This window comes from Lampris incognitus, chromosome 6, assembly GCF_029633865.1.
Source record: "Lampris incognitus isolate fLamInc1 chromosome 6, fLamInc1.hap2, whole genome shotgun sequence".
Lineage (NCBI taxonomy): Eukaryota > Metazoa > Chordata > Actinopteri > Lampriformes > Lampridae > Lampris > Lampris incognitus.
In genome coordinates, this window is record NC_079216.1 from 36,876,114 (window position 1) to 36,889,295 (window position 13,182).

At 39.2% G+C, this 13,182-nt stretch overlaps 1 protein-coding gene across 1 annotated transcript in view; it reads left to right on the top strand.

The window, feature by feature from the left end:
* Positions 1 to 2,380: 2,380 nt before the first annotated feature.
* The window catches only part of wwp2 (WW domain containing E3 ubiquitin protein ligase 2), a 36,572-nt gene continuing 25,770 nt past the window's right edge, over positions 2,381 to 13,182 (top strand). Inside the window, exons 1-5 of the mRNA XM_056282395.1 lie at positions 2,381 to 2,419; positions 3,643 to 3,724; positions 10,060 to 10,216; positions 10,523 to 10,644; positions 11,935 to 12,072. Of these exons, the coding sequence (XP_056138370.1) occupies positions 3,655 to 3,724; positions 10,060 to 10,216; positions 10,523 to 10,644; positions 11,935 to 12,072 (487 nt within the window). The 5' untranslated portion in view covers positions 2,381 to 2,419; positions 3,643 to 3,654. The remainder of the gene's footprint in view (positions 2,420 to 3,642; positions 3,725 to 10,059; positions 10,217 to 10,522; positions 10,645 to 11,934; positions 12,073 to 13,182) is intronic.

The following is a 13,182-nucleotide window of genomic DNA, read 5'->3' on the forward strand; positions in this document are numbered from 1 at the left end:
TGGCAGTCATCAAAAATGCCTCAAACCTGAGCATTTCAGCTCATTGAACATTTAAGACATGTTAACAGAGACACTCTATATTACCTCCACAGGCACCAACCCATTTCCTGTGGCTCCTATTCTTCTTCCTGACTCATTCCTACTTGAATTTCTTTGCCGAGCTCCTGCGCTTTGGAGATCGCCATTTTTATGGAGACTGGTGGTCAGTGAGTCACCTTGGTGTTGCAAACAAAGTTCTTCTATTTTGTGTGTAGGATACCCAATATATATTTTAGCATGGTTAATCTGTCATATATACAGGAACGCTACAACTCTAATAATCTTCTGGAAGAACTGGAATGCACCTTTTCAGAAATGGTGTCACAGGTACTGGAGTTGACTGGTGCAGATAAATTCCTCAAGTTTTCCCTCTTTTTTGTTTTACTTCCAACATATGGATGCCAAATAATTTTTCTGATATCTTACTTTCTAATTTTCTCTTATCGATATTTCCTCTTTTGTTGTTTTCACAAATGTAAAGACATCTATACACGGTGCTAGTGGAGAAGAAGATGTCTCCACCGCAAGCGGAGTTGTTGGTCTTCTTGTTGTCTGCTGTCCTTTGTGAGGTACAGGTCCATGACTGTACTGTATGGATTGATGCCCAGATTAAAGTGTGTATTGCATTAGTAATTTGGTGTGGGTTTTTTTTGCACTCTGTTCCATGCAGTACATGATCGCCGTACCTCTACAAAGCTGTCGATTGTGGATCTTTCTCACGATGGGAATTGAGGTGAGAACAGTATTTTGCTGCCATGTACAGGGCAATAAATGAAGATTTAGACTCCAATAAACATTTCCGTCGAAACAGTAATACTTGCATTTACAATATAACTGTAATTACAAATTAATTCAAATTATAATGAATTAAACATTTTTAGATGAAAAATTTCAAGTATTTTATTATCATCAAGAAAAATAAAACGATGAACTGAAAATGCGCTTGATATGTAGAATTTCTGAAATTAATGAAATGTTTTGCAGCTACACCATTAGATTGTTGTTTTATTGAATTTCTAATAAATATCATCGTTCTTTATGACCTGTTCCCACCTCTCTGCTCACCTCTAGGGGTTGACTATTAAGTATGGCTCTCTCTTCCCTTAGCTTCTGGTTGCCATATTCCTTGGACACCTTTTCTGTGGCAACTATGGCAATGGCTTAGTATGGCTGTGTCTGCTGCTGGGGCCTCCTCTTGCTGTAACTACTTACTTCCACGACCACTACATCAGCCTTCATCATGATTATCAGCATCACTCGTCATCCTCCCCAGGCAAAATATCATCTCCATCATGACTGCCATTTTAAGTGGACTGGTTTCCTGTTGCTTTGGGCGGATGGTCTTCGCCTCATTGAGGACTGACTCATCTAGGATTGTTTGTGTTACTGCAAAAAAGTTCTACACATCTAATGTTATACTTAGAGGATATGACCGTTAACTTCTTCTCAAGATCGCCCCTTTGACGTCTACAAGTCCTTGGAGATATCTACCCGGTTCATCCATAGCTTACAAAGACTGAGCAGTTATTACTGCACCCTTGCGTTACTGGAGATGATGTGATTTGGTACAATCACTCTATAAAATATACTTTTGACGCTTTAGCGTCTGACTGATGCTAATGCAATAATCATTGAATTATTTCCTCATTAAATACTAGAGAATATTGGTATGGCTGACACTTATTGAGTGTAATTGAAACTGATTGGACAATGTCACAGACTTCTTAAAAAACAATTTAGCCTGTGTTTTAGGTCTTTGAGTATAATCTTTAAAAAAAATTTAATGATGTGAGTCAGCCACAGCCACACTGCAATTAATATAGCTGTATTATGCATTACTTTCTCAACATCTGGTTAAGGTGCCCCAGATGACTAAAGCTTACTGTAAACTGCACAGAAGGTTCACGAGGCAATATGCTGGCGGTTATCATGCAATAAGATTGAATGATGTCGAAACACTAGAGTTTGTAAAATGTGTTCATAAGGTGAATCGTTAACCAAGTTCCTCAAGAAAAAAGACTTAAAGCTGTTCAAATGTTGTTCACTAATTTCTTAAAGACACTGCCATACAAGTATTTAATCTTGTAAAATATTTTATGCAGCTCATATCAGTTTTTATATTGTTTATAATTCATTTTGAATATTACCAAAATATCCCCGATTATGTGATTGTGAATATTTACAGCTCAAAGTAAAGAAGGAGTTTGTATTATTCGAGCCTTTGGTAGTTCGTTTTGCTGCGCAGTTTGTGTAGCTTTTCCTGATTGGACGTCGTTACCCACAACCCCCCGCTTTCCAGATGACTGGAAGTCACGTGATGCTGTCATTGAGACGGAAATGAAAGTTATCTAGCGACACCAGCGGACCACAGCTGAGAAAGGTACGGGGGAACAAATAAACGATAAACCTCATTATCGGCGTCAGTAGCTGTAACGTGATAAGGGACAACCACATCATTGCCACTACAGCTTTGTGAAACGCCAGCTGATTACAGCTAGTTTTGTCATCATGCCCTTTTGTATTAAAAAAAACCCATCGAAAGTAGCTAGCAGGCTAACCGTTAGCTTTAAATGGTTAACGTGAAAATTCCTCCTTGATCTTACTCCGCTTTCGAGTTCTTTGCGCAGCCAAGGATATTTTAAATACGGAGACAATGAAACCGCATTAGCCAGATATCTTTGTTATTGTGAACTGTAGCCATTATCATCTCGTTGGCAGCTTTATGTTCTGTGGCAAGTAAGCTTGTTAAGTGGTTAAAGCAGGTTGTCGGGAGATGCTGGCTCCTTTTGTTGTGATAACATAACTACATCTGTGTGTGTGTGTGTGTGTGTGTGTGTGTGTGTGTGTGTGTGTGTGTGTGTGTGTGTGTGTGTGTGTGTTTGTGTGTGTGTGTGTGTGTGTGTGTTTTCCCCTGCTGCGCAATGACCAATACGAGTTGGTCATCTGAATACTATAATAGTTGATCGTTCGCTTTGGTCTTAGTCGGGTCAGCATTGTCATGTATGACTTCGTCTCGACTGGTTTCAGACACTAATTGAGATACCACCAACAGCAGTCACCTTGATAGTAAGTAATGCAGGTACAGTGGCGACGTGTTTACGTGTGTGGAAGGCCCTGTTTTCTGGATTCTTCCTTTGCTTGTATAAGACGTGTCCGCTCTATTCAAAAAGTAATTGTTGGCATCGGCAAAGCCTCCCAAAAAGAGTACTGTACTCTATTCTGTTGTCCTTGAATATGTGCTGCCCTTAGTGATGCACTGAATAGGCTTGCATCACCGACTTTGCTCAAGGTGATGTGCCATTTACTTAATTAAAATATGTCTCTCATTAAACCTATGGGGACACAACTTGACATGATTTTATCTATTACCATTATTCATATAAGCCCTGGTCTGCTGTGGAGGAGTTTTTGTTGTAAGGTTTGCTTTGATGGTATAGTTTTGACAATATTTTTCTATTTTGACAGTATTTCAGAGTGTTCAAATATGTATTAACTCTCACCTTTTTATTTTTATATGTCTGTGTCACTGTCTCTGTGTTTGTCTTTGGGTGAACTTGTTTGTGCACATACCTATACATCTCTGTGCATGTGGTTGTGTTTAAGAGCTGTGATGTCATGGCAGCTGCCAGCGTGACCAGACCTGGCAGTGCCCAGACCACTGAGAAGTCACAGTTGACCTTGAAAGGTAAATCTTTTAACTGCTAATTTTCTCTTCCAACCTTTAAGAGGGATGCATTGATACTGATGTGGTACATTATTCTGATATCAGCAAAACTGATCTATTAGCCTGAACTGTAATCTGAAACCAAAGCAGTGTGTGTAATGTGTCCGAACTTCAAATAAAGTGACAAGAATTTTCACCTGTAATACATAATTTCACATAATATCTTGTCATGGGAATGTCTGTATCCATTTTTTGTATGAGGACACTGAACCAAACCAAAAACTATTTTCTGGTGAAAGGGAAAAAATTACTCCTTTCCTTAGCTACGCTGAAAGTTTATTTTTTTGGAATTTGCGTTAATGTTGTTGTTATTATTTTGGTATGTCCAGTGTTAATCTCTCAATTGTACATGTGCATGCCCCCCTCTACCTTTCTCATAAACACAAAATGCAGGATTTTGCTAGTCATTCATCAGCCACCTGATTTGATGTTATGAGGCAACATTAAATAGACCTGAATTTTAGGAGTGTTTGTGGACTTCAGCCCTAATTTATGATACACACACAAAAGCAAACTTATCTCTAACATTTCTTCTGTCTTGATTGTTAGCACTGTGTACCCTATTTTTAGACTGACATGATTTGTTTGACAAAAGTCAGAGGGAAGGTGTTTATATTTAATCTTTTTATACTCAGTCTCACTTGTTCCTTCTCTACAACTGTTCCCCTTTTTTTCTTAAAGATTTATTTATTGACAACGCACCAAACAAATACATTGTCATTTTTGTTTTAAGTACAACAACAGAACAACAACAGAAAACAGGAAAAAAATGCAGAGAAAAGGGAAGAACAAAACAAACTAAAATAAACACACCCTCCCACCCACCCCATCCCAAGAATGGTACAATGCTCAACATCATTCACAACTTCAAGTCCTTTAAAGACATGTTAAGGGGAAAAAAATACAACAGCTCTAATAAGTGAGTCAATAAAGTGGATTTATTGAAGGGAGAGAGTCCAAGAAGGAGCCCCAAATTTTATTAAATAATGCAGGTTTTCTCCTGACATTGTACAGAATCTTCTCTGGAGTGCAGTATGATGAAAGTTCATTCAGCCAGTGCTTTTGTGATGGTAGGTTTTCTGATTTCCAATTTATAAAGATATTTTTTCCCTGCGGTGCTGGCAAGTAATACGAAATACTTCTCATGGTGAATTACTGTTAGCATGTCAATGTCACCCAATAACCAAATCCTGGGATCATATGGTATTTCGTGCTCTATGATATCTGAAACAGTGGTTATAGTGAACATCCAAAACTCTTCCAGGTAAGGGCAACTCCAGAGCATATGGAGCAGATTGTCTTCAGTTATCTTACAGCTCTGGCACATGGCAAATGTATTCCCATCAATCCTTTGTAGCCTGTGTCGGGTGAGATATGTTCTGTGAAAAAATATCAAATTGCATTTGCCTGTGTTTTGTAGAGACTAGAACTGTCTGAGATCTTTCCAAAGTATTTTGCCAGTCATTGACGAGAGGCTTTTCTTTGTGCCCAAGAAAGGAATTATTTTCAAAGGAGTAGTATTCATCTCATGTTGTTCTATAGATAGCCATCTAACCTGGTTACCCTCAGCGTGCAACCAAATCCACATCAACCAGAACTGAGATGCCAGGCAGTAGCATCTGAAATTGGGAAGATTTAAACCACCTTTAGTATAAGGGGCCTGGAAAGTAGCGAGTTTTACTCTAGGGATTTTATTTTGCCACACAAATGAGGTGATAGCTTTATTAAGTTTGTTGAAAAAGCTCTTGGGGACTCTCGGAGGGATACAAATGAAAAGGTAGGTAAGCTTTGGTAATACATTCATTTTAATTATGTTCACTCTACCAATTAGGGACAGTGGTAAGTTGGTCCATCTCTGAGTATCTGTCTTGATTTTCTCCAGGAGATTAAAATAGTTGTCTTTGAGCACTTTGTCATGGTGTTTTCTGATGTTTATGCCCAAGTATTTAAGACCATAAGGACATACCTTCAGTGGTTCAATGACTGATGTTGAAGTCCTGTGTTTAAGAGCAGAACCTCTCTTAGATATGTTTATTTTGTATCCTCAGGCTGCACTATATTCTTGTAAACAATGAAAAAGTGGAGGGACCAAATCAGCTAGGTCAGTTAGGTATGTTAAAACATCGTCTGCGTAGAGAGATATTTTGTGCTCAGAAGTACCAAATTTGATACCAGAGATGGTTGTATTGGCTTGAATGGTGATAACAACCGGTTCAATGGTGATCGTAAATAACAATGGCGAGATGCAACAGCCCTGTCAGACCCCTCTAGAGAGCGAGAAAGCATCCGACAGGACCCCATTAGTTAAGATTTAAGCCTTAGGGGCATTATAAAGTGTTTTGGTATATTGAGTGAATCTCTTCCTGAAATTCATGGCTTCTAGTGTTTGAAACATAAAGCTAGGCTCGATCCTGTCACACACCTTCTCAGCATCCATTGATATTATCAGCATGGGTTCCCCTTTCCTCTGTGCATAGTCCACGATATGAAATAATCGCTGGACATTGTCTTTTCCTCATTTTGAAACAAATGGCTTGTTTGACCTCTGAGAACATGCATTTACCAGATGTTGAAGTTAACATTCATGGCCAAAAAGACAGATCTTTAAACCCATGTCACATTAATGTAGATAACTATTGATTGTAGTCAAGTCAAGTCGAGTTAAGTCAAGTTTATTTATATAGCACATTTAAAACAATCACAGTTGAACCAAAGTGTTGATAGTATTTGTATACAAACCCCAATTCCAATGAAGTTGGGACGTTGTGTAAAACGTGAATAAAAACAGAATACAATGATTTGCAAATCCTTTTCGACCTATATTCAATTGAATACACTACAAAGACAAGATATTTAATGTTCAAACTGATAAACTTTATTGTTTTTTTGCAAATATTCACTCATTTTGAATTTGATGCCTGCAACACGTTCCAAAGAAGCTGGGACAGGGGCAACAAAAGACTGGGAAAGTTGAGGAATGCTCAAAAAATACCTGTTTGGAACATTCCGCAGGTGAACAGTTTAATTGGAAACAGGTGAGTGTCATGATTGGGTATAAAAGGAGCATCCCCGCAAGGCTCAGTCGTTCACAAGCAAGGATGGGGCCAGGTTCACCGCTTTGTGAACAACTGCGTGAGCAAATAGTCCAACAGTTTAAGAACAATGTTTCTCAACGTTCAATTGCAAGGAATTTAGGGATTTCATCATCTACAGTCCATAACATCATCAAAAGATTCAGAGAATCCGGAGAAATCTCTGCACGTAAGCGGCAAGGCCGAAAACCATTGAATGCCCGTGACCTTTGATCCCTCAGGCGGCACTCCATTAAAAACCGACATCATTCTGTAAAGGATATTGCCACGTGGGCTCAGGAACACTTCGGAAAACCATCGTCAGTTAACACAGTTCGTCGCTACATCTACAAGTGCAAGTTAAAACTCTACCATGCAAAGCGAAAGCCATATATCAACAACACCCAGAGACGCCTCCGGCTTCTCTCGGCCCGAGCTCATCTGAGATGGACTGACGCAAAGTGGAAAAGTGTGCTGTGGTCTGACGAATCCACATTTCAAATTGTTTTTGGAAATCATGGACGTCGTGTCCTCCGGGCTAAAGAGGAAAAGGACCGTCCAGATTGTTATCAGCGCAAAGTTCAAAAGCCAGCATCTGTGATGGTATGGGGGTGTGTTAGTGCCCATGGCATGGGTAACTTGCGCATCTGTGAAGGCACATTAATGCTGAAAGGTACATACAGGTTTTGGAGCAACATATGCTGCCATCCAAGCGACATCTTTTTCAGGGACATCTCTGCTTATTTCAGCAAGACAATGCCAAGCCACATTCTGCACGTGTTACAACAGCGTGGCTTCGTAGTAAAAGAGTGCAGGTACTAGACTGGCCTGCCTGCAATCCAGACCTGTCTCCCATTGAAAATGTGTGGCGCATTATGAAGCGCAAAATACGATAACGGAGACCCCGGACTGTTAAGTCGTACATCAAGCAAGAATGGGAAAGAATTCCTCCTACAAAGCTTCAACAATTAGTGTCCTCAGTTCCCAAACGCTTATTGAGTGTTGTTAAAAGGAAAGGTGATGTAACACAGTGGTAAACATGCCCCTGCCCCAGCTTTTTGGAACATGTTGAAGACATCAAATTCAAAATGAGTGAATATTTGCAAAAAAAAACAATAAAGGTTACCAGTTTGAACATAAAATATATTGTCTTTGTGGTGTATTCAATTGAATATAGGTCGAAAAGAATTTGCAGATCATTGTATTCTGTTTTTATTCACGTTTTACACAACGTCCCAACTTCATTGGAATTGGGGTTTGTAAATACTATCAGCTACTGTAGTATTTGCATAATTCCTGTGATTTGTTTAAACTTGCTTTACCATATCATAAAGTTGGCGTTGCCATTTAAGTAAGCTAATATTCTGATATAGTCCGTTAGGTTTCCTTTTACAGTGTACTATATGGACTTTTAAATAGTTTTGTGGGACTGTGAACAATTTCTAGTGTTGTATTGTCCTTTTGTGACAAACCTCACCCATAATGCTACTTAATGGATAGGCTCACTTTCATGGAACCCAGACCTCACTGAAATATTGTTGGGTATCATTTAAAATCCTACAGACAAAAACTTCACTCACCCCTTCAGTATTGGTAAACTTTCCACTTTGCTGAACCTTCTCGCTGGGCCTCAACACAATCCAATGGGACAATTATTTAAGCCTTCTAAAACCATGATATAGGCCCATGTCCTATTAAAAAAAGGGGGGGAGCACGCTGTACTACTATAGTCAAACAAAAAATAGTCATAAACCATCCTTTCTAAGATTCAGCAAAGTGGTTTAGTTTCTCAAAATTGAAAGGATGTGTGAATTTTCTTGTCTGAAATTGTCTGACAGCATTTTAATGATGTTTGTGTTTAAAAAAAGTAAAACTATTCTATATGTAGGCAAAAAAACCCAAAACATTAAATGTACTATTTCACAAAGGTCTACCTTGCTGTCCTCCCCCTACTGTCAGACGTCTTTACTCATTATCAACTCATAAATTTCAGCCACCAGTGTCTCTTTGGACTTTGCTTTATCTCGTAAAATGACCTCACTGTTGATCTCCACAATTATTGTCTGTCTCAGTTTCATTCTTAATCTTACTGTGTCAGCTCTCTTCCACTTCTCTGTGTCACTTCCATCCTCTGTCCAGAGAATTACTGCAGATTAATAATGATTTTTTTTAGCTTGACAGATGTTTATGAATTCAAAGATAGCACACTATTATTATATACCTAAGTGCTGATGTCTCATTGGTGATGGGAAAGGTCAAAGATTGCACTTTTTTGTAGCTCTTTCATTCCATGCTTGACTTTGATGAAATAGAGTCCGAGGTGGACATCAATGGCTTGTGTGATTCATACTGATTTAAAACAGTGATTTAGGGAAAACAAGTCTGCATACATATGACTTCCACATGCCATAACAGGATTCTCAGCAGGCCCGCAAGAGCCTAAAGCCGCTTAGCCTGTTTAATTATAACTTTTCAGTTTTACCCCATATGGTCTTTCCTATGATGACATTAGTTGCTCAAATTTTTCAATTTGTAATAGACTTCTTTTGTTGTAATGTCTAGGCTTTATAATTACTGTGTAGTCAATCTTACATTTGGCCTGATAAAATCCAAGATAAAGTCACAGAAAGTTGAATAAGTTCATCTTTACAACGTTTATCCAGATAAACTGATTCAACTTTTTGTGATTTCCTTACCTTAATTATTGAGCATGCATAAAGACACTCCCAAGATTAAATGCGACCTCAGATGTTTTTCTTACCTCAGCTAGAGGGCGATGTTTACATTTGTCTCTTTACTTGTTCCACCACCTTTACACAAAGGTGCTACCTCTACAATGTGCTGTCAAAGCTATGCTCAGTGAAAAACCTCCTCCTCACTAAAAACTGATATTCATTAGACTCAGTGAAGCTGATTAATGATGTGCGGTCAGTGCAAGTCTGTGCTCCTTTGCTCTGTTACCTGCCTTTGCTTGATCTTAATGTGAGGTTAAAAAAAACCCCAACATTTTCTTAGTTTAAGCTGTACAAGAAATTCTGTTCTGTTCTTGTATCTGTTCTGTTCAAGCCTTAGCCCGTCCGGTCTGCATTACTTTCATGTGTTTTTATATATCATTAGCCTATGCCATGTATTAATCTGTGGTACTGTAAGTGAGCATTGTAGTTCCATTTTGTAATATATGTTTCCACTCATATTTTTTTATGTGTTTGTGTCTCTCGTGCCCAGTGGTCTCAGCCAAGCCCCAGTCCCCTAAGCTGCCTAACCGCCAGTCGAGGCTCAGCTCCTTTGTTGAGGTGACAGCCGACGGCTTGACCAGTGAAACCAAAAAAACGGGCAAACGCAGCGGACACCTGGAGCTCCAGTGGAATGAAGACCTTACCCTGTGAGAGTGTGCTCCCACAAACATGCAAACACTCACACAAAAAGCCACACTTATTTATAATCTTATTTTATTTTTCATCAACAGGAAACAAGATTATGCTTTCCCTGACATACAGAAATTAGCTGCATGCATCACATTCTGTTTTATATACACAGTGCTTGTTTTGTTTTGACATTGATGCAGAAGTAATTGTTTTGTGAACTGCAGTGTTGTAATAATTCCTACTTTTTGTTTTAATGGTATGTGTACTGAATGAAAGACTGGGATTATTTATTGCTGATGTGTGTTCTGCACTGTGGCACACAGAAATGTTACACCTCAGAGTCGTCTGGATTTGAAACTCTGGACCTGTCACACTCTGAGGAAGGAGCTCTTGGGCAGTGCCACCATCGACCTACTGGACACACTGCGAACGCACAATGGCAAGAGTAAGGATACACACCTACACTCACTCTGGAAAAGTACAACAGCATACTCAAGATGCTCAATGATAGAAGTAGGAACACACACGCACATACTTATGTGGACATAGGAGGATGGAAGAACACTAACGTGTCCTCATTGCTTGAAGTGACAGATCCTATGACGGTTTTCACTGTCAGTTCAATACATAGATATCAACAATCGATTGCCATCCTTGTAGGCTATGCCTTCTTGCCTTTCAGAGCAGCTCAGACTCATAATACCAAGCTAAATGATACGAGCATCCTGTTGGTGTTCATTTCATACAAGCCCCATAACTTTTTGAACTAAAGAACTTTGTTAAATTGTTTGTTGGGGGTCTAATATTGTTTCAGAATTTTGCTAGGTGAGTCCACAGGGCAAGATTTCCTTTTTTTAAGGCAGATGGTTTATTGACATGCTCTGTTTGTCCTCTTATTTCACAGCACGTTGTAATATTGTCACAAAAAAGGTGGCTTTATAAATCAACATTAACAACAGTTATTATTATATGTAGAGCTATAGAAAAGACCGTTTGAACTCAAAGGCCTGTAAAGAAAAGTAATTTTCTGTAGTTTAATTCTGTGGGAGTTGAAAATATAGCTAGCTTGTCCAGTAACATATTAGTTGACCAATGATTTCTGTAGTTTTTCGCAGCCCTTCATTCTTCTGGGAAAGAAAAGAAGAGCAAGTCTTTCCTTAATGAAATATTGTACTTTGATGTGACATCTTCTCACCCTTCATCACACGTTGGCATGTCTGTGAAACCATTTTTTTATATTCAGTCTGCCAACTATTTTGTATGTATTAATCCACATTCAAAAGGGTTGATTCAGAAATCACTTACATATTTATGCAATCAAAATCCCTCAACATTCAAAATTCTATTCAAGTAATACTGAGGTGTTTTCTTTGCATTTTTGTGTGAGAGTACTGACGGAGGATACCAATGTGAATATTTTGTTTACAAATGCGGGCAGCTTCTCATCAAACAAACTGACCTCAAATTGTCAGAGCTTTTTCTTCAATATATTTTTCACTTTCCTTTCTTTTCATAATTTCCTTCATCTTTCATCCTTGTTTTTCTTCAATTCTTGCTCACCTTTCCTCTCCTATTCTCCATGCTTTCATCCTTCCCACCACCCCCCACTTTTTTGTATTCTTTTCCTTCCCTCTTTCCTTACCATCTATGCTCTCTATCACTCAACCCCCTCCACCATCCTCTACATCTACTCTCTCTTTTTCTCTCAACCCCCCACACCACCACCACTCTCCAGTGGAGAACGTGCAGCTGAGTCTGGTGCTGCAGACGGAGAACAAAGGCTCAGTTGTAGCAGGAGGCGAGCTCAACGTCTGTCTGGACGGCTTGGATGTTGATCTGGGCTCACTGCCCAATGGCAGCACGGCAACAGACAGTGAGTCCCGCCTTTACCATACACACACGCACACACACACAGACACATAAGCACAAACATGCACAAACTCAGTGCAAGTAAGATAAACTGGCAAATAAGCGATACACATACAGAGAGGTAAGAGAAGCCCACTCTTAAAAGGATACAGGCATACTGGTGCAGATGTGTGCATATGGGTAGAAAATGGTGTGCGCACGCACACACAGACAGGGTGTTTCACACAGACCCACTGTTTCCAACAGGAATCTAGATGGCTTATGAACACAAAATGCACCACAAAGTAAGCGATTTCTCATTCTCTCACTCTTTCCTTTCCTCACTCTCCTAAATCTTTTTAATATTTCCAACAACCACACACACACACACACACACACAGACACACACACAAACACAGCAGTTTTTACAGTAAGATGTTTGTGTGTACTCGTGTACTTTTTTCAGTCTCTCCACCCTGGTAAATAGTGTGGGTCTCATTTGGAAAAAGCCAGAGAGGTTCTATATCCTCTAAATTGCTACTAATGCCCAGATGGTGTCCATCCTATGGGAGCGAATTTGTGACCACGTCGTCTTAACTTCACACTCAGACCCAGTATAGATTTACATTGGTCCTTGTCAACTTCAAGGTGACACTGAATCTTGTAGGCCTACAAGACCAGCTACTTTGGTCATTTGTGCTAGAACTTTCCCTTTCTGTGCTGCCTTTAGTGTTTGCAAAATCATAGACTTTACACTTGCATGAAAATAAACAGAAGACTGCTTGTACTCAGTTTGTACAGTTGACTCAGTTTTTTAAAATGAAACAAGGTAACAAGGCAATAATTTTTGCACAGAACTAACACTACATATTAAGGTGTTTTCCTTTGACCGGTATTAAAAAAAGGTGAATGTAAGTATTAGTTTGCAAGCACAGGTGGACTGTTCATCTCATGTTAACTCCCAACAAATAAGCATTTTTCAGACCAGTATAGTTGCCGAGAGTTGTGTAGAATGACATATTCAATAACCTGACAGTATATCGACATTTGGCCATCAGTATCTTCCCTTTTTAAGTGGTTCCTGTACATTTCACTTTCCTCTATGGCTTGGAGGTTAATGTGCAGTCAGTTGGTT